The 19,633-nt window shown below is 41.7% G+C and overlaps 1 protein-coding gene and 1 long non-coding RNA gene across 2 annotated transcripts in view; one reads left to right on the plus strand and one right to left on the minus strand.

The window, feature by feature from the left end:
• Positions 1 to 19,633, plus strand: part of VPS13D (vacuolar protein sorting 13 homolog D) — a 272,477-nt gene that overhangs the window by 96,557 nt on the left and 156,287 nt on the right. The window contains exons 40-49 of the mRNA XM_081491462.1: positions 2,147 to 2,221; positions 5,627 to 5,732; positions 6,954 to 7,106; positions 9,188 to 9,323; positions 10,642 to 10,689; positions 13,183 to 13,333; positions 13,421 to 13,631; positions 17,000 to 17,247; positions 18,966 to 19,157; positions 19,468 to 19,594. Of these exons, the coding sequence (XP_081347588.1) occupies positions 2,147 to 2,221; positions 5,627 to 5,732; positions 6,954 to 7,106; positions 9,188 to 9,323; positions 10,642 to 10,689; positions 13,183 to 13,333; positions 13,421 to 13,631; positions 17,000 to 17,247; positions 18,966 to 19,157; positions 19,468 to 19,594 (1,447 nt within the window). The remainder of the gene's footprint in view (positions 1 to 2,146; positions 2,222 to 5,626; positions 5,733 to 6,953; positions 7,107 to 9,187; positions 9,324 to 10,641; positions 10,690 to 13,182; positions 13,334 to 13,420; positions 13,632 to 16,999; positions 17,248 to 18,965; positions 19,158 to 19,467; positions 19,595 to 19,633) is intronic.
• Positions 2,225 to 5,566, minus strand: LOC145506546 (uncharacterized). The gene is made up of 3 exons (XR_014054022.1): positions 4,400 to 5,566; positions 4,246 to 4,321; positions 2,225 to 2,447 (listed from the first exon to the last, which is right to left on the minus strand). It is a non-coding gene; the product is annotated as an uncharacterized LOC145506546 (long non-coding RNA).

Genomic DNA, 19,633 nt, shown 5'->3' on the forward strand with positions numbered 1-19,633 from the left:
CTCATTCCACCGTTATGGGATGAGAAGGACCTGCCATGTGCCATTCCTCGATTCCGGTCACGTGGCGCATAAACTGGGGCACCTGGGAAACGCACCGGGGTGGCTGTTGGTCAGTTTGTGTTTTGCTCAGCAGAACAGTTTAATTGACTGGACTTTGGGCCTGGATTTTGAAGAACATCTTTTCAGGTTTCTAAATCTAAAGATTAGAGAGTTTGGATATATTCTTGAAGAGAGGGATGGCGGGCTCCCACGTGGAAGCAGTTGTTCAAGGGGGGGCCTGTACTATAAAGGAGAAAAGAATTGAATGCCCAGCCTCTGAAAGATGGAGAAGTCAGTGTGTTCTCTGTTAACAATGTTTTCTTTCCTTATTTAACGCTTCACCATGGAGCTCTGATTTCCTCAGAGCTGGGGAGGTTGTGATGGCCAACAGCATGGTCCTTAGTTGTTCCACAAGCCATTGTCATCCAAATTCAACTCAGCCCCAGCTCTTTCAGTGTGGTTTCTTTGGGGAGTCTTGGCCAGACTTCACATAGCTCATGAATACTTAACTGTTCCATCTGGTCTGCAAACGTGTCACGGGAAGATGGATTTTCTTAGTGTACGAAGTATTTGAACTGGTTCGTCTCTCCTCAGGGTGTATAAATGGATTTTCTATCTGCCTTGTACTTCTTGAAGGAGGAACAAGGCCACGTCAGCTCTGTTTGCTCTGTGTGTTCCCAGGCTGTTGCTTCTCAGATATCGTCAGTTTCGATTCTAGCTCCTCCTCTGACCTTCCCCATTTGTGTGTTGAGAGAATGTAATGGAGTCTACCCAGAAGGCTCTAAATAATCTTTGTAATATGTAATGTGTCCTAGAGAGTGTGTTTCTAAAAACATTATTCATGCAGAGGGATCTTAAATCCAGACTCAGTGCAAACACTAAGAAGGCTGAATCTTTAGGATTTTGATGAAGGACTTTCTTTTGTCCCTCTCCCACTGCTCCCTTCCCCTTTTATTTTAACATCTCCTCTTTCCTTATAGTTAATAAGCTACTGTATGTTTGGTAAATGCCTGTGCTAAATTAAAGCTAGATTTTTATTTACTTATGGATTTTTGTGGTTACTTAGGCTTATAAAGTTTTAATATATCTTTTAAATTAGGCATAAACGAACATACCTAAATTTCCAAACTCTCTTCTTATTGAGACTTCTTGGATGATAGAATAGCAAGTGGGATTATATTCTTCTACTAGGCCTGCTAAAGTAATTGTTGGGCATTTGTTTCCAAGGTCAGTCGGTTTGGATCTTGTTGAACCAATCACAACCTTCGGCTCTTACTCTGGAATATTTAGTCATGATCCCCCCCGGATTTGTGCATTTTATTCAGGCTAGCTCCAAAATAAGCCCTTGAGCTAGAGGTTCTTAATATGAAGTTCAGCCTAAGGGAGCCGCTGATTTCTTACTATTTCTTTAGCTGGGAAAGAAAATAACGGCGTCTTTCTTGACATTATCATTGGCTTTGTTCAGTAAGGGCTGAGATTCCGTAGGTAAACCTGGATGGCATGGCCCCTTAATTCATTAGTTTTGTAATCAGGGACCTTTTATGGAAATGTAAAAAAAAAAATGTTCAAGAAATGTCTATGTTTAACATGTAATGTAAATAAGACCATGAGGTAACTCAGCTGAGACTGTAGCCTTGGAACACGGGCTGATTCTTCCCCTTGAATTTTTGAGACCCATGGGGGGCTAGCATTCTACTACTACTGCCGTTTCCAGTTGGAGTGGAGCAGCTCCCACTAAAATCTGTACTGCTTGTTCTTGGTTACTTTTCTATGCCATGTGAGAACAAGCATGCTTTAAATTAAAAATCCTCAAAAGGCTGGTCATTCTGTTCAAGTGAATGTGAGTACATTTTCTTTCCCCAACAGAGAAAAAATGGAGCATGCTTTGTTGACACAGGCTCCACAGTAAAAGCCAGCATTAAAGCTGTCTGGCTCACCTCATCAAGTATCTCATGCGCTCCTAGTGATCACCAAAGGAATGAGCCAATAAATGCATGATGCTTGCTGTGTTTGTAATATACACTGTTTGCGCTAATGTTTTGGAGACGAATCTTCTTTTTCGCTGTATTGATTCTCACCCTCTAACTTTGTCTCTCCTGTCTACCAGGCCTCCCCCTTGTCTACCTTAGAACTAGGAGTACAGCCAGTCTGACTAACCTAGAGCACCAGATCTATGCTAGAGGTACAGTACAGCCAAGCGAGGGCTTGCTTTATTTTCCTGTTTTAAGAACTGCCTTGTACATCTTATTTTCTGTGAACATGGGAGCCAAATGGGGGTATACCCAGTTATGAGTACTTTGTTTTAGTAACAGGAAAGATCATTTCCAACTAATGGACAAAGTGCCGTCTTGTATCAGAAGGAAGTGACGTGCTGATTCTTATTCTGTCTCTTGCATCTGCTTTTTAACCTGTAGTGGAAATGAAATCAACATCCAGTGTCAGTTAGAGGTGATGTCTATATTGAAAAGCAAATGAATGGAAGAAAACCGTCCTCCATCAAGCCTTGCAGCGAGTCTTTGTTTATAGACTACTCTGTGAATGTTTATTCTTATGGTGATGCAAAGGGCAGTGTGGAATAGGAGCTACGATGATCAGGAATGGAGCTCAGAAAAAAATTTCCAGTAAATAATCACTTAGACACAAATCTTAATTTCCTTAGAAATGAATTGAGGTTCTTAGGAAGTAGAAAAGAGAATGTTCTTTGTTTCTATCTCTGATCCTTTAAGGGTTCTTGAGAATTTGACTGGTAAGTAAATATGAGAGGAAGATATCATAAACTTCAAGGAATTAGAATCCCAAAATGTTCAGTTCTTCTTTTGTGTGAAGGAGTGCAGTTTAATGTGAATGATTTATGTTTGTCCTTGGCTACCACCACCAGATCCTGGGTCATAGTATATTTTGTAAAAATATACCTTTTGAGCTTCCTCTACTAGAAGTTCAGAACAGGGATATTAATAAATGAGGGCAGTACTACGATTTTTTTCTGAAAGGTTTTACTAGGATGGATGTTTGTGAGGAGGGCTCCCAAAGCCCAGGCTTGATTCTTCATTTTTTCGTGAATTTATGCTTCTAAGTTTTTCTATATCTGTTATTTCATCTTTTGGGCTAAGCAAAGCATTATTCCTGTGTAGCCCATGGGGACAGAAGCTCAGAAAGACTAAGTAATTTGCCTCCCTTTACATGAGAGGCCTGGGACTTTATTTCTCATGATTTACAAGCCAGGTCCTTTCTGATAGGCTGAGCTGCTTACAGAGTATAAGAACCCACACTGTGTATAATGATCACATTTCCCTGGGGATCGGGTCCACAGGGCAGACATTTCCTCAGCTGGAGCTATTTAAGCTAAATGTGGACGTGAGGAGCTTGGGGTTCTTTCAGCCTATGAACCAATTAGATCTGGTCACCAAAGGAGGTTTCTGAGGCCATCAGGGAATCCTGTTCTCTTTGATGAGCTTGGGGCTTTTGTCCTCTGGCGCTATGCCCAAGCCAGGTACACAGTTGAGCTGGACTCTAGTGGAAGATGTGTGCTCCTTCCCCTGAGTTTGGACTTGTGAGCCCCTCCACGTATTTTTATCCTCAGCGAGGCAGGCTGTTGAAGTCTCTGCAGGTATGTGCGATCCACACAATCAGCTTGGCGACCTTAGTAGTGTGCCTACCCAGGCTATTTAATTCCACAGCCATATACTTGTGAATACCTTTATATGGGTTCCTAGCACTTTATTCCATGTTACAGTGTGATCAAAGCCATTTGCCACCTGTTCTTTTTAAATCTAATTTGCAAATGGAAACTTAGCGTCTGGCTCACAGTGGGATATGAAAGCACATCTGGCTTCTTTTCCTCCTGGGCCCTTTATCTCCTGCAGTAAAGCTGCTCTCTGGCTCAAGGAGAGGGAGGTTCCTTTCAAGGTGCCACAGTGAGTACTGTTTACCCTGCTGACAGCTCTTAAATTTTTTACTCCCCCTCTGCTCTTGTCAGCAGCCTCACAGCTACTCCTTAATTTTCAACTTGTTGAACGCTGATTTTTTTTTTTTTTTAAATCAAGCCTTGGAAACTAAGTGAGGCCATTGGGATGAGAAATGGGCGTATTCTAGGTGGAGATTATATTTAGATGCATTTGGGGTGTCTCTAAAAAACTAACCACTAAGTTGTGGGAACACGCTGGAGCCTACTCACTTACTTAGACTCCCCTGAGCCATTGTTCTTACCAAAACAGAACTTGTCTTAACGTGAAATGGCTTGTTGTGGTGTGTGTAGAGCACTAACTTCTGAAAACTTGAGAAGCTACAAAGGGAAAAAGAAACAGTGGTTACTTTTTAGAAGATGTGACGCTGACTTAACCCTGTTGCCCCTGTGCCGTACCCGAGAGGTGGGAGAGGCAGGCTTTGGTGGGGTTGGCCTTCTTGATTTCTCTGGCAGGAAACACATGGTCCTAGAAGATGAATTGAATTTTGCTGTAGTCTTCTCAGCCGGCAATTGCAGGCACCTCCAGCTGTCATTTTCTCCACAGCTGCAGACCACTTGGATCCTGGTCTTTCGAGGGCTGTCTTTGTGCTTTAAAGCCAGACACAGAGTGAGACTGGGCCTCGCCTTTTTTTGTCAGCCGGGTGTGTGTTGTTGAGCACGTCAGCCTGGAGGCTCCCAGCCCTGGGCTGCTGCTGCCTTTGTGGTTCCTGCTCCCACCTTGCTCTTTCTTTGTGTGGCCAGTAGAGGAAGCACAGGCCCTGGTAGGGGCCAGGGCCTCTTTGCTTCCAGGAACACGCAGCAGGCCTCATGGGCACCAGAGAGCCTTCCTCAGTCTGTTTCCAGTGTTCATCGTCAGGTCCAGCTCCCCCTAGAACTGGATCACTTACAGTCTCGTATAGATGAGTGTTTCTCTCCAGTTTCCCCCATTAGAAGCTGCTTTGTGAAGGAAACCGTATTTTGTGTTCCTCTTTGCATCTCCATAGGACCTGCCTAATACAGAGAGTGAGGATATCGGTGCAAGAAAAATGAGCTAAAAACTTCATTTAAATAGCTTTGGGATAGTATCTTTTCGAACTTCCAGGGAGGAAAACCCACAACTGCATATGTAAGAGAACAGGAAAGGATGTTTTCATTTTTTTATAATGTGCTTAGTATGACTCAAGGGTAACTCTTATACAAAAGAGAGCTTCCTGAAAGTACAAGTGTTTTGGACAAAGTGATACAAGTGCACGTGTTCTGTCTTGCTGCATTTCAGGTTATCCATTTAGAATGGCTTTCCTGGGAGCAGAGGAGGCTCATGTCTGTCTGTCTTGATGCCTGCCGTGTTAGGTCTAATGCTTTCTCCTGAGTTAAGGCCCATGAGAATCACGGGAGAATTGTGGGGTGAGAGTTCTCAACCATCACAGTCAGTTGTTGGGGGACTGAGTCATCTCATAGTAGGTGGCAGAGTACATGGAGATGTCCTGCTTGGCCTGTCAGCACACCTGTGGTGCTTCGTTCTTTTTTCTCTCCACTATCAGCCTCTTTGCACAAGAGGCCATGGTGGGCACTGCCTCCAGGTATGGGGAGGGTCTCTGCCGCACAGGTCAGGGCGTGTGCTAATGGCCTTCTGTTTGCTCACAGCAGAGATGAAAGCCCCCAAGCGCCGGCAGCCGTTTGTCCCTTTTGCTCTGAGGAATCATACAGGCTGCACTTTGTGGTTTGCCACTCTGACCACCACGCCCACCAGGTAAGGAACACGGAATCTGTCACCCAGTGGCATCTCTATCACCACAGGCTCCTGTGTTCCAACCCAGCAGAGCAAGGCGGGCCCTCCATGAGGCTCTTGGGATCCATTGCATTTGAATCAATAACGTGATATCTTGCTGAGGCTTATGATGGAGGTTCTGGTTCTACGTAGAGTCTGCAGTCAGAGAAGTAGATCTTGAGTCCGAAATATCCAAACTGTGATCTTGATTCTGGCATCCATTGTTTTTAAAGTAAAAGTTGAGCAGTTTAAGGATATGAAAGAAAAGTCACTCCATCCTTTCTCCTCAGTCTTCATTCTACTTCCCCCTTTAAGAGAAGCTGTATGCTATTATGAAATCAAATGTTTTGCCCATTTTTCTTCCAAAACTGCTTGAAAATACCTCTCATATTCCTCACCTCCACCCTGAATTATCTTCCAAACCTGCAGAACACTTGAGTCCAGATGGAACCGGGTGGAGTTGGGAGAACAAATGAGTTCACCTAAGCCAAGCGAGAAGGCTGTCTAACAACTTTCTGCTGATTTAGACCTTGGCTCAACTCTCCAAATGCGGGCTGATCTTCCCAATTTAGTAGTGAAGTGTATGAAATGGGGACCAGAATCAGCTGATTTGAGACCGTATTTCTCCTGCCTCCACCAAGTCTGGTAGTGCTCCAGAAGAACTTTTTTTTTAAAGTCAGTGTTTAGTTAATACTACTGCTGCTACTAAGTCGCTTCAGTCGTGTCCGACTCTATGCAACCCCATAGACGGCAGCCCACCAGGCTCCCCCGTCCCTGGGATTCTCCAGGCAAGAACACTGGAGTGGGTTGCCATTTCCTTCTCCATTTTAGTTAATAGTCACTTAAAAAAAAAAAAAAGTCACTTAAATATTGGGTTGGCCAAGAAATTCATTCAGGTTTTCTAATACTACAGTTGAAAGTCACAACTAGCTTACATAACCCCTTGGGTACCACACTCTACTGCTGGCAGCAGGTGATTCTGCAGTGATTGCTCTCAGCTATTTGTAGACTTTCAAATGTTGTGATTGATCATGAAGTTAACTTGAGTTACCGACCTTTAAGGTCCTCTTTTGCAGCCAGGTTATATGGCCTTATTGCTGCGAATTGCGTCCTGGGAGGGTTTCAGCTTCCAGCCCTGACTTCTGGGTGAGAGGGAGGTGGAGAGAAAGAGAGACCAGCTGATCCTGTCTGCTTTGGTTCCAGGGCTGCACTGTCTCACAGCGGGAGTCCAGGGGTGGTTCCAGAAGGGAATGGGACGCTTCTTGATGATGCTCACAACGTTAGCGAGTGGCGGGAAGTCCTGACGGGTGAAGAGATTCCCTTTGAATTTGAAGCAAGAGGAAAGCTAAGACACAGGTAAAACATGGTTTTCTTTTTGCCTCAAAAAAAGGGGGAAAAAAATAATTGTCCCTAGTGTTTTGCCTCACTTTCCTTTGTTAATGACTTTAATGTTTTATTTTTAAAAGGCGTTTAGAAAACCAGTGTTTCCTTTTAAAAAAAATATAATGACTATTTGGGAATACATTTCTTTCCATCAGTTATCCCTTTTTTTGACATGTGAGGTAGTAACCGGTATGTTCCATGTAACTACTTTGGTTGAAGCATAGACACTTCAGAACTCTCCAGTTCATTGCATCCTAGCTGGTTTTCATGATGGAGTGGTGACACAGTCTTATGAAAAACATTATCAAAGCACAGTGAGTTTTAAGCTACACATGTGCCCTTTCAACAAGCAGATGGTTTCAGGAAGCAAAACTGATAATGATAAGATGCTCTCATTCTTTATTTATTTATTTGGCTGTGTCAAACCGTAGCTGTGGCACGAGGGATCCTCACTGTGTCACGTGGGATCTTCCGTTGTGGTGCACGGACTCTCTAGTTGTGAGGCTCAGGCTCTTGAGTGTGTGGGCTCAGTAGTTGAGGCTTATGGGTTTAGTTGCTCCGCAGCATGAGGGATCTTAGTTCCAAGACCAGGGGTCAGACACATGACCCCTGCATTGGAAGGAGGATTCTTAACCAGTGGACCCCCAGGGAAGCTGTATAAGATACTCTCATTCTAAGAATAACTCACTTAGGGAGACCACTTGCTGATGCACTCAAAACCACCCGCCAAAGGCCGGGAATAAATGCGAAAGAACATTGTGCCTGGTAACCGAGAGGGTGTAAAATGTGTAATAAAATGTTCTTTTACTTGCCAACATTTTTAAGTAGAAGGGCTGTCTGGTGGATACTGAATAGGTAAGATTTTAGCATTTGAGCCTCATTATCTAAAACTTAAGAGATTGGCTTCAGCCTTCTGTAGTCACATGTGTTCTTGGTGCGTTGATTCTTTGTAGGCAGACATGCTGCTCAAACGCTTCTTCCTTCCATATAGCTCTGCTCCTGCGCACATTACTCCCTAGTGGCAAGAGTTATGAACTTGGGTGCCTCCAGTGATTTTTAGGAAAAAAACAGTTTATAAAAAAAAAAATCACTGTGCTGGGCACATGTACCTGGAAACCATATTAGAATTCCCAGGGAAGAGTGGTGAGCATTTTTCTGTTCCACAAAGTTCCTGGAGAAGCTAATTTTAGAACCATTTGCTGTATTTCTTAATAAGCACCGCCTCTGTTGTAGGAGCGGTTTGGCTTTTTTGTCATTTCCGTTTCCATGTTTTGTAACTCATTTCAAGTCCCACCTTTCTGCTTGAATTCATCAAAATAAATGCCTTCTCTGCCGTTTCCCCCTTTGGCATCCTGTCCCCCACTCCCTGCCTCCCTCCCCCCCTTCCCTTCCTGTCAGCCTCAAGTCCAATTCCTCATTTCAGGCTTCTGGCTTGAATTAGGCAGAATCTAAAATAGAATTAAATGTGCAATTTCCTCCTGTTCCTCCTGTTCTGCCCACTGCCTTCTACTGCAGTTTCAGCAGAGCACTTCAGCCCTAAAACCCTGCGGGCTCTGCGTCTCATTACCCCGTCTGTAAGCTTCTAGGACTGAAGCCCAGTGACTGAGTGTGGTTCTGAGAGAAGCTGGAGATTCCACAAAAGAACCAAGGAGAAAATGTCATTTTAGGCATTTCCAAGAGTGTGGTTATGTGATTACATTGCTAGCGCAGCATTTTCACTACCCCACTGTCCCACTTTTAGCTGATGTTGTCATTTCACGAAGGTTGAGGTGTAGGGGTGGGTGGAAGACAGACTTGAGCTAGTTCACCTGGTTTGTACAGAGGGAGGGCAGCTGCCACTCTTGCTCAAGCTCTGTACGTCTTGCAGTTTCGTTTTAAGCATAAGACGCAGTTAAAAATATCCTCTTGATTTCCCCTGCATTAGGTAATCACTGAAAAAGTTTGCCCAGCTGGGTTTTTATGTCATGATGTAGTAAATCCGATTTCAGGCTTTGCTTCTACTCCTCCCTTGATAGGATTGTGCTTAATGTCTTTTTCCGTGTTCTGCCTGACAGACACACCCATGACCTCCGGATCCATCAACTGCAAGTGAGAGTGAATGGCTGGGAGCAAGTGAGCCCAGTGTCTGTGGACAAAGTCGGGACCTTTTTCCGATACGCTGCACCAGATAAGAACTCCTCCTCCTCTACGGTATGTGGCTGTGGCAAGGGTGTTCAGTAGCAGGGCTGTGCCTTGGCCACACACTCTCAAAGCCAGGCAGTCAGACAGGCCTGTAGTAGCCTTGCTCTAGTGAAATTTTCTTTTTTTTTTTAACTTTTTATTTTATATTGGAGTATAGCCTGATTAACAAAGTTGTAATAGTTTCAGGTGACAGCAGAATGACTCAGCCATACATGTCCATTCTCCCCCAAACTCCCCTTCTACCGAGGCTGTCATATAACACTCAGCAGAGTTCCCTGTGCTGTACACTGGGCCTTGTTGGCTATCCATTGTAAATGAAATTTTCTCGTTCTTCCTTTTTCCTAGTGCTAGGAAGAATACCCAAGATTATTTTGGGTCAGTCATAGGTGTTGATAATCACCACATAGATAAGCCAGCCAGTGGTTAGTTTTAGTAGAAAAACAGAACCTAAAATCGGCATTAACACATATTACCCTACCTGTGCAACTCCATTTTATCCTCACTCAGACCAACCGGCAATTAGAAGCTTGCCGAACATACATTGGCTTTATTCCACATATCATTATGCTTCCTTTATATTCTATCTTCACTACACTTTTACAAGGCTACTCCTTGATCCTTCTAGCTCCATGTCTCCAAATTCTCCTCTCTGGCATCAAGACGGACGTCCGCTGTTGTTTATTTTGTGGTCACGCATCCTCTCACATACCCTGGCCCTGATTTTACCCAGCTGTAGTTTTAGAGGTTGGAGGCCAGCCTGGAGAATGCAGCATTCCTGACCAGAAGGTGCAGGTGGAGGCTGGCATCCCAGCTGATATGACCACTGTGGGTGCTCTTGCCAGACAGTCACACTTCAAGGGGTAATGGTGCTCCTTGTTGAGTACCCAGTGATGACTAGGAAAGCACAGATTTGCAGAGATGTAGAAGCTTTCCTCATGCTCGCTCGCTTAATGAAAAATATTCTTGGAAGACACTGATGTTTTCATGGTCCATCTTGTGCCCCAAGTTTCTTAGAAAAAGAAGCTTTCTTTCAAGATGACTTTTTTCTGTCCAAGTTCACATCCAGGAACAAAAGGACTAATTCCCCCCAGAGATACCTTTCTATTGTCTTGATGCATCCTGGAGAATTTTGTGTATATTGAATGATTGTAAAAGAAATATTGCTTTTCCCATATCTTCCAAGATGCTTTTTCTTCATAGTAGACCATACTTTACCTAAGAGTATTTATAAACACCGCCTTTGCAAACAACTTAAGCTGTCATTGAATTTAATGATGCCTGTGTCTTCACTCTGTACTGATTCTTTGACTTTGGGGATCTTTCTTAGATTGGCAGCCCGAGCAGCAGGACAAATATTATCCATCCCCAAGTTTATGTGAGTATGATTTTTCTGTGTCACTTTGTTGACTGAGTGCACACATAGTTCCTGATGACCACTGGACTCTGTGGTTGGAATTTATCATTTTCATTTTCTGTTAATGATTTCCTTCCTTTTAAAAGAACTTGCAAGGAAATATTTTCACCTAACTTGGTATATGAGACTGAATATTATAGGGAAGGAGAAAAAAAAAGGGCAAATATTTTGGTCCAAGGTCTCCTTTTCTTTCTAAGTTAAATATAAATTAACCTTTGTACAGCTATACATATTTGACAGGTTTTCCTCCACAGGTCAACATGAAAGTAACTCAGAATGAAAAATAGCAAGATTCCCCCCCGCCATTTGATTTTTGAAACATCACCACGGGATGACATTAGAAGGCTGTTTTGTGGTTTTTGCTTATAATTACTTCTCCCTGAGGATAGTAAGTTTTAAAATGTGAAATTTCAGATAAGCACAGAGGCAACAAGATCGAGATTTAAGACAGTTGTTATTGGGCCCTCGTTCTCCCGGGGCTTTGCTGGGTGGGGTCAGCAGAGGCTTTCAGGATGACAGTGCCCTGATAACACTCTAGGGGGCTGTACTCCACCTTAAAAAAATTTTTTTTTTAATTAAAAAAAAATTATTTATTTTTAATTGGAGGGTAATTGCTTTACAATGTTGTGTTGGTTTCTGCCATATCTCAACATAAATCAGCCATAGGTATATGTATGTCCCCTCCCTCTTGAACCTCCCTCCCAACCCGCATCCCATCCCACCCATCTAGGTCATCACAGACACCAGGTTAAACTCCCTGTGTTATATAGCTCCTTCCCACTAGCTATGTATTTTATACATGGTAATGTATATGTTTCAGTGCTACTCTCTCAATTTGTCCTGCCCTCTCCTGCCCTCGCTGTGTCATTAAGTCTATTCTCTATGTCTGAGTCTCTATTCCTGCCCTGCAAATAGGTTCATCATATTAGGTTCTAGATTCCATAATATGTGTTAATATACAATATTTGTTTTTCTCTTTCTGACTTACCTTACTCTGTATAGCAGACTCTAGGTTCATCCACCTCACTAAAACGGACTCAAATGCAATCCTTTTTATGGCTGAGTAGTATTGCATTATATATGTGTACTCCAGCTTCTTTATCCATCCTTCTGTCAACTGACTTCTAGGTTGCTTCCATGTCCTGGCTATTGTAAATAGTGCTGCAGTGAACATGGGGGTACATTTGTCTGTACTCTTCCTTTGCATTGGAACATCCTGGAAGCTTTGGTTTAAAACATGGATATTTTCCTTTGGTTGTTTATTAGGTTGGTTTTCACATACTGTTTGTTTTAATGAAAAAACTGGCAGTATGGAAAGCTTAGATGTCATGTCATTTGTTTATTCAATTAAAAAAAAAGCAGTATCAATATATTCTGAGTACTCAGAGTAATAGCTTTAAAAACCTCCTATTTTACCTAATGTGAAATTTTATACTTAAAAAAAACAACCCTAAATTCTTGGCACATGGTAGCAGCACAAAGTGTGTGTTAAATGTGTGGATGGCCACATGAACACAAATAGAAAATAGTGGCTGCTCCTAAGACCAGAAATAAGTCAGTTTCCTCTAGTATCTTGGATGACATCATTGACTCAATGGACATGCTGCTGCTGCTGCTAAGGTGTGTCAGTCATGTCCGACTCTGTGCGACCCTATAGACGGCAGCCCACCAGGCTCCTCCGTCCTTGGGATTCTCCAGGCAAGAATACTGGAGTGGGTTGCCATTTCCTCCTCCAGTGCATGAAAGTGAAAAGTGAAAGTGAAGTCGCTCAGTCGTGTCCGACTCTTCGTGACCTCATGGGCTGCAGCCTACCAGGCTCCTCTGTCCATGGGGTTTCCCAGCCAAGAGTACTGGAGTGGGGTGCTGTTGCCTTCTCCACAATGGGCATGAGTTTGCACAAATCCCGGTTTTTAGTGAAGGACGGGGAGGCCTGGCATGCTGCAGTCCGTGGGGTTGCCAAGAGTCAGACACAACTGAGTGAGTGAACAACTAGTATCTTGAATTTTATGAACCTTGGTGTCCTATTCAAAAAAACCAATAATTATTGAGTAGAACTTAGAAAATTATCATTGTGAAGAAGGTTTTTTTTTTTTTTAAGTTCTTTGAAATCCAAATGTTGGCTTTTTATAAGCATGTCAACAAACAGTGTATGGGCATATTGAGTAAATTTCATGACATTTAGGAAAAAAGTTATTCTTCCTGTGAAAGGCATGCCAGTACAAACAACCCTTCAAAATTGGCTGTTATAAGAGTGGGTATTTAAGGATATTCACTCCTATTAAAGCAGAGTGGTTTTAGAGCTTAATGACTCATTTCACTGAAGATCTATAGTAATAGTAAGATGCTTTATGTAGGTCTTCTGACCTTATACTTATTGAACATAAAGTATATGTTATTATACTTCGTGTGATTTTCAAAAGCCACACTTTTTTATTATTTCTCTCTTCTGCATAGTTCTCTTCACTCCCACCCGTCCGGGTCGTCTTTGCAGTGACAATGGAAGGCAGTGCTCGGAAGGTGATCACGGTCCGATCGGCCCTCATTGTGAAGAACAGACTTGAGACGCCAATGGAACTGAGACTGGACAGCCCGTCGGCTCCAGACAGTGAGTTCTGACGCTGCCTCCTTGTACCCTGAGCTGGACTTCGGGGTGGAAGACACGCCTGAGTGCTAACATGTGTTTCTGTGGCAGAGCCCGTGGTCCTTCCCGCCATCATGCCAGGAGACTCTTTTGCTGTGCCTTTACACCTTACTTCTTGGCGACTGCAGGCCCGGCCCAAAGGACTGGGTGTGTTTTTCTGTAAAGCTCCTATTCACTGGACCAACGTAGTGAAGACTACCGAAGTTAGTAGCAGCAAACGAGAATGCCACTCCATGGACGCGGAGAAAAGCCGGTTCTTTAGGTAAGCATGGCACGGCAGTGACATGTAGATTTTGTCATTTTTTTTCCCTTTATACTTTCTCTGAGGACCCTTAGTGATTCAGTTGTGCTTGTTGAAAACCCTAAAGTTCTTACTCCTTAAGTGTTAGAGTTCATAAGAATTCAAGGGTTAACCCCGGCAGGAGAGTGGCTGTGACTTACCACCTAATATTCATGGGAGAAACAACCACAAACCCAGTACTCACATATACACGTCTGTCTGCATCAGCTTAAAGAGAAGACATGGAAAGGGACTTCCCTTGTGGTCCAGTGGTAAAGAGTCTGCCTTGCAATGCAGGGGATGCAGGTTCGATCCCTGGTTCAGGAACTAAGATCCCACGTGCCATAGAGCGACTAAGCCGCCCTAGTGCCCAACTAAGACCTGATGTAGATAAATAGATAAATAAGTGTATGTGTGTGCATATATATATTTTAAAAAGAGAAGACGTCTGGAGAGGGAATAAAAAACAATGACAAGTTCTCATTCCTACATTGGGAAGCAAAATCCTGGAGCTGGGAATTTTTCAAATGACAGATTTCAAAGGAATTTGGGTAAAGTTGCACCTAGTACTGACTTTTCTTGGGGACTTTGACAAAATTATTATGTAGATGCCTCATTTTCTCTTCTGAAGAGTACAAGTAATATGTTAGATTCAATGTTAGAAAAAATACTGGATTGCTAATGTGAGATCTTTCTAAACTTAGACTTTAAACTTGTCTAAATGAGAGATAATCAGCTTTAGTTTCCTTTATAGCAAAGACAGGCATTTACTTAGTTTAAGAAGATGATAAAGGAGAACAAGAAGAATATAAAGAATGCCAGTATACCCTTTATCCAGATTTGCCAGTTGTTAACAGACTACTTCTCTGTCAGTGATTTATAAAACAAAAAAACCCAATAAAGATGTAAATAGTTTTCAACAGCGCTGTCAGGCAGCTTGTCATAATTGGCATTTATGAAACACTAACCATCAATTCCAATTGCATTTTTATTTCAAGTATGCAGACATTCATCAGAAGAGACCATCTCCTGGGCCATAAAACAAAGATCAACAAATATTAAAGAATTGAAACCCCCTCACAATGCATTTCATTATTATGATAGTTATTAAGTTAGACACCAATGACAGTAAAGTGCTTACAAAATCCCAGATATTTACAAGTTAAGCATTACATTTCTGAATGACCTATGAGTTCAAAAGACATCACAAAGAAAATAAACAATATTTTAAAATGAATACTAATGAAAACCAGACATATTAAAATATAGGGGATGCAGCAAAGACAGTCCTAAAGGGAAATGTGTAGCTTTTAATGCTCACATTAGGAAGTCAGGAAGATGTAAAATCACTGCTCTAAACTTCTACCTTAATGTAGAAGAGCAAGCTAAACACAGAGAAATAGGAAAAGAAAAGAAGTATGAAAATCAACGAAGTAGAAAATAAACAATAGGAAAAAATCAACAGTGTCAAAATTGGCTTTTTGAAAAGATTCACAAGCTTGATAAACCTCTAATAAGACCAATCATGTTGAGAGGCAAGAAAATACAAATTGTCAGTATAAGGAGTAGAGAAAAAGGAGAACTGCTGTAGACCCTATAGATATTAAAAGATGTTATAAGCAATTTTATGTAAATAAATTCCACACTGGAAGGATAAATTTCTTCAAAGATAGAGATCGCCAGAACCAACACAAAGAAGAAACAGGAAACTCAAATAACCCAATATCTATTAAAGAAATTTAATTTATAATACAAAGCCTTCACACAAGGAACATTTAGGACCATAAAACTTCACTAGTGAATTCTATAGATATTTAGGGAAGAAATCTTACAAGCTCTTTGCAGACTCTTTCAGAAAGTAGAGGAGGAGGGAATAGTTTTGACTCATTTTATGAGGCCAGCATTCCTGATACCAAAAGTGATACAGTTATTATTAAAAAGGAAAAATATTAGTATTCTACCATGAAGAGATGCAAAAATTCTTAACAAAATACTCCCGAATAGAATCCAGGGAGTGAAGTTTATCCCAGTAATATAATAAGCTTAACATTCGAAAATTGATAAATGTTTTTTTTTTTTTTCAAAAGCATGTGTGTGTTAGTTGCTCAGTCATGTCCACCTCTTTGTGACCCTGTGGACTATAGCTCGCCAGGCTCCTCTCTCCATGGGATTCTCCAGGCAAGAATACTGGAGTGGGTTGCCATTCCCTTCTCTGGGGAATCTTCCCCAACCAGGGATTGAACACAGGTCTTTTGCATTATAGGCAGATTCTTTACCATCTGAGCCTCCAGAGAAGCCCTTTAAAAAGCATGAGACCTAAAAATTTTATCAAGACTTCAGAATTCAAGATCAACCTATAGAAATCAATTATATGCTTATATTTTAGCCATGAACAAATGGAAAATGTGATTTTAAGAAACACCATTTACAGTAGCACCAAAAATTTTAATTATTTAGGAATCAGTCTAGGGAATGACATACCAGTCTTTTACCCTAAGAATTACAAAGCTTTGCTGAGGGGTAGTAAAGAATCTGCCTGCCAGTGCAGGAGATGTGGGTTTGATCCCTGGGTGGGCAAGATCCCCTGAAGAAGGAAATGGCAATCCACTCCAGTATTCTTGCCTGAAAAATCCCATGGATAGAGGAGCCTGGAGGGCCACAGTCCATGGGGTCGCAAAAGAGTCGGACATGATTTAGCGACTAAACAACAACAAAATTAAAGAAAACCTATTAACTAAGTGGAAAAACTACCAGGTTCATGAATTGGATTGTTAGGATTTCCATTCTCACTAAATTGATTGGGAGATACAACCCACTTGGTTATCAATAGAATAATGAGTTTTTAAAAAAATGGCACGTGAACCAAATATGGATACATACAGCAACATGGCTGAATCTTGTAAAACTTAATGCAAAAAAAACCACCCAAACCTAGACACAAAGAGTAAATACGTCCTGTATCATTCCATTTATGCTGTTCAAGAACAGACACCAGCTAACTTATAATGGTGAATATCAGAAACTGGTTGCTTGAATGATGGGGGAAGATATTGATTGGAAAGGGATATGAGGGGACTTTCTGGGATGAGAGAAATGTTCTGTAATTGGTTTTGGGTGGTGTTTATAGGGGTGTGTATGATTGTCAGAATTCATCAAACTGAACATGTAGAATCCCTGTGTTTTACTGTGATTTGATTATGCCTTAGTAAATGTGTTTGGATTGAAAATTGCAAGTATCTTACCAAATTATTGAACCATTTGAATGTTATCCTGTCTCAGACTCATCTAAGGAGAAAAAATTCAAGCTCTTCATTCAAGCTGATGATTTTTACACCGTTTTGTCATCACAGGTTTTGTGTGGCCATAAAGAAGGAGAATTACCCAGATTACATGCCCTCCAACATATTTTCTGACAGTGCAAAACAGATTTTCAGACAGCCTGGGCATACCATATACCTCCTGCCAACGGTGGTCATCTGCAACTTGCTACCTTGTGAACTTGATTTTTATGTTAAAGGAATGCCCATTAATGGAACACTGAAACCTGGCAAGGAGGTGGCTCTCCACACAGCTGATACCTCCCAGAACATTGAACTGGGTAAGGGTTTAGTCAAATAATTACTTGTAATTATTCTGTGAAAGTGTCACTGGATATCTTGTGACTATTTGGCATATATTTTGGAGAAATCGTAGCACATATAATACTGCAGTAAGTTGGCTTGGGGACTTCCCTGGTGGTCCAGTGGTTAAGACTTCACCTTCCAATGCAGGGGGTGTGAGTTTGAGCCCTGGTTGAAGAGTTAAGATCCCATGTGCTTCCGGGCCAAAAAACCAAAGCATAAAACAAGAAAATATGTAACAAATTCAGTAAAGACTTTAAACAGTGATTCACATCAAAAGGAAAAAAATGCGCCAGCTCAGAGGATTTATGCAGTTAAAAAAGCAAAACTTCTAACATAGAAAGTCATTGAAACAAAAAAAATGAACAAAACTAAAAGATTTGCAAGGCAAGCACTCAACATAGCTTTTTTCTTGTGTTGCTCACTGGATGTGTGACTAAAGGAAGTCATTTTGTCTTCTCAAATCATGCTTTTTACCAGCTGTAGAATGAACAAAATCATATATCTCTCCTCTTTCAGGAAAGGGGAAAACATTTGCTAAGCATGCTCGGTACCCCAGGCAGTATGTCAAATACTTTGACACACATGTTCTTGTGTATTCCTTACAGCAGTAGTTATGAGTCCCATTTTAGCGATGAAGACATTGAGGTTTGGAATAGTTAATACATCAAGTCATTTTCAGTTGTAGGGATGAATGAAGTGAAAGTAGAGTCACAGTGATATCTGTAGCTCTTGTAGCAACAGGGTCCTTCTGGATTTGGGACAGAAAGACTGTTTCTTTAAGGCTGCTGTAGACATGTTGAAATAATAAGGACCTAGATATTTACCTTTTTTACAGTTTTGTAAGTGATTTCATTCTGTCATCTCATTTGATCTTCACAATAGTGGATGTCTCAGGCAGAGAGACAGCTGTGACCCCCATTTTACTGATGAGGAACCTGAAACTCATTGAACTTCAGCAGTGTGTCCTGTAGGGAAAAGCTTACATTTTTGAATACGTAAATCCTTGAGCTTACTCTCGAAAAGAAAAAATACTGAAACCCTACTTGTCTGTTTTAAAAAAAATAGGTCTTTGCTGTGATATTTAAATGTTTCTTCAACAAATCTTTACTGAGCCCCTGTGTAGAATGGAAATGCCCTCCCACCCTCCATCACTGTGTGCTCTTCGGGCCCTCCTTGTCTTCACTCTGGTTGTTTACAGGGAGCATCACTTTTAATAAGAAGCTCTTGAAGTAGATACTGTTGTTATCCCCTTTTAGCATATGGACACAGTGAAGTTAAATAGCTTGTCCCATGTCACACAGCTGTGAGGACAGACTAGGAATTTGAAGCCAGGCAGTGAGGCTGCAGAAAACCTTAACTCTTTACCCTATACTTGGCGTTTATTGGGTTTCAGACACCCAGCTGAGGGCCTGTATAGTTAACTCTTTAATAACCAGAGCTGTGACTGATAACTTTCATTCTTCTAATTATTACACGGTTCAGACTCCTAGTGTGACTTCTAGACCATATTTATTCTCACCCTAGCTAAAGGGAGATGGCCATTCTAATAAGGTTTCTGCAAGTTGAATACTGTTGTTACTGACTTTTCCAAGAGGAATCAAATTTAGTTTGGCTATGGGCTATTTTGACAAACTATAGTTTTGACAAACTATAAAGTAAGACTCAGGAAGACAGTAGCTTTATCTTTCTTTAGGGGTGTCCCTGGAGAATTTTCCACTCTGCAAAGAATTGCTCATTCCACCTGGAACCCAAAACTATATGGTAAGAATGAGGCTCTATGACACCAATCGGAGGCAGCTGAACCTCACCATCCGGATTGTGTGTCGAGCAGAAGGATCTTTGAAGATCTTCATTTCGGCTCCGTATTGGTTGATTAACAAAACTGGTATGTACAGAGGCTGCTCCAGTCAACCTTTGGAGTCGGTCATGGGAATTCAGATTTATTTGCTCCACGCACTAAATGGAGCCAATACAAACAGATTACCTCAACAGCGTAAGCTGCTGAACCTTTCCCACTCCATAGAAGTGCTTTAATCATGGTCAAGACTGGACTTTTGGACAATGACTGAGTCCACTGAATAAATTCAGTCATCACTTTTTTCCCTCTTGATGATTTTTTTTTTCCTTTTATTATTTGCATCTGTCTTGGATACACTGGGTGGGATTGATATAAACATTTCCCCTCCTTCCTAAAGGGCTACCACTGATCTTCAGACAGGACAATGCAAAGACGGATGCTGCAGGCCAGTTCGAAGAACACGAGCTGGCCCGGAGCCTGAGCCCTCTCTTATTCTGCTATGCTGACAAAGAGCAGCCAAACCTGTGAGTACAGTTATTTATGGGAAGGGGAAATAAGCTCCC

Source organism: Giraffa tippelskirchi, chromosome 5 (genome assembly GCF_054371585.1).
Source record: "Giraffa tippelskirchi isolate mGirTip1 chromosome 5, T2T-mGirTip1v1.2.pri, whole genome shotgun sequence".
Lineage (NCBI taxonomy): Eukaryota > Metazoa > Chordata > Mammalia > Artiodactyla > Giraffidae > Giraffa > Giraffa tippelskirchi.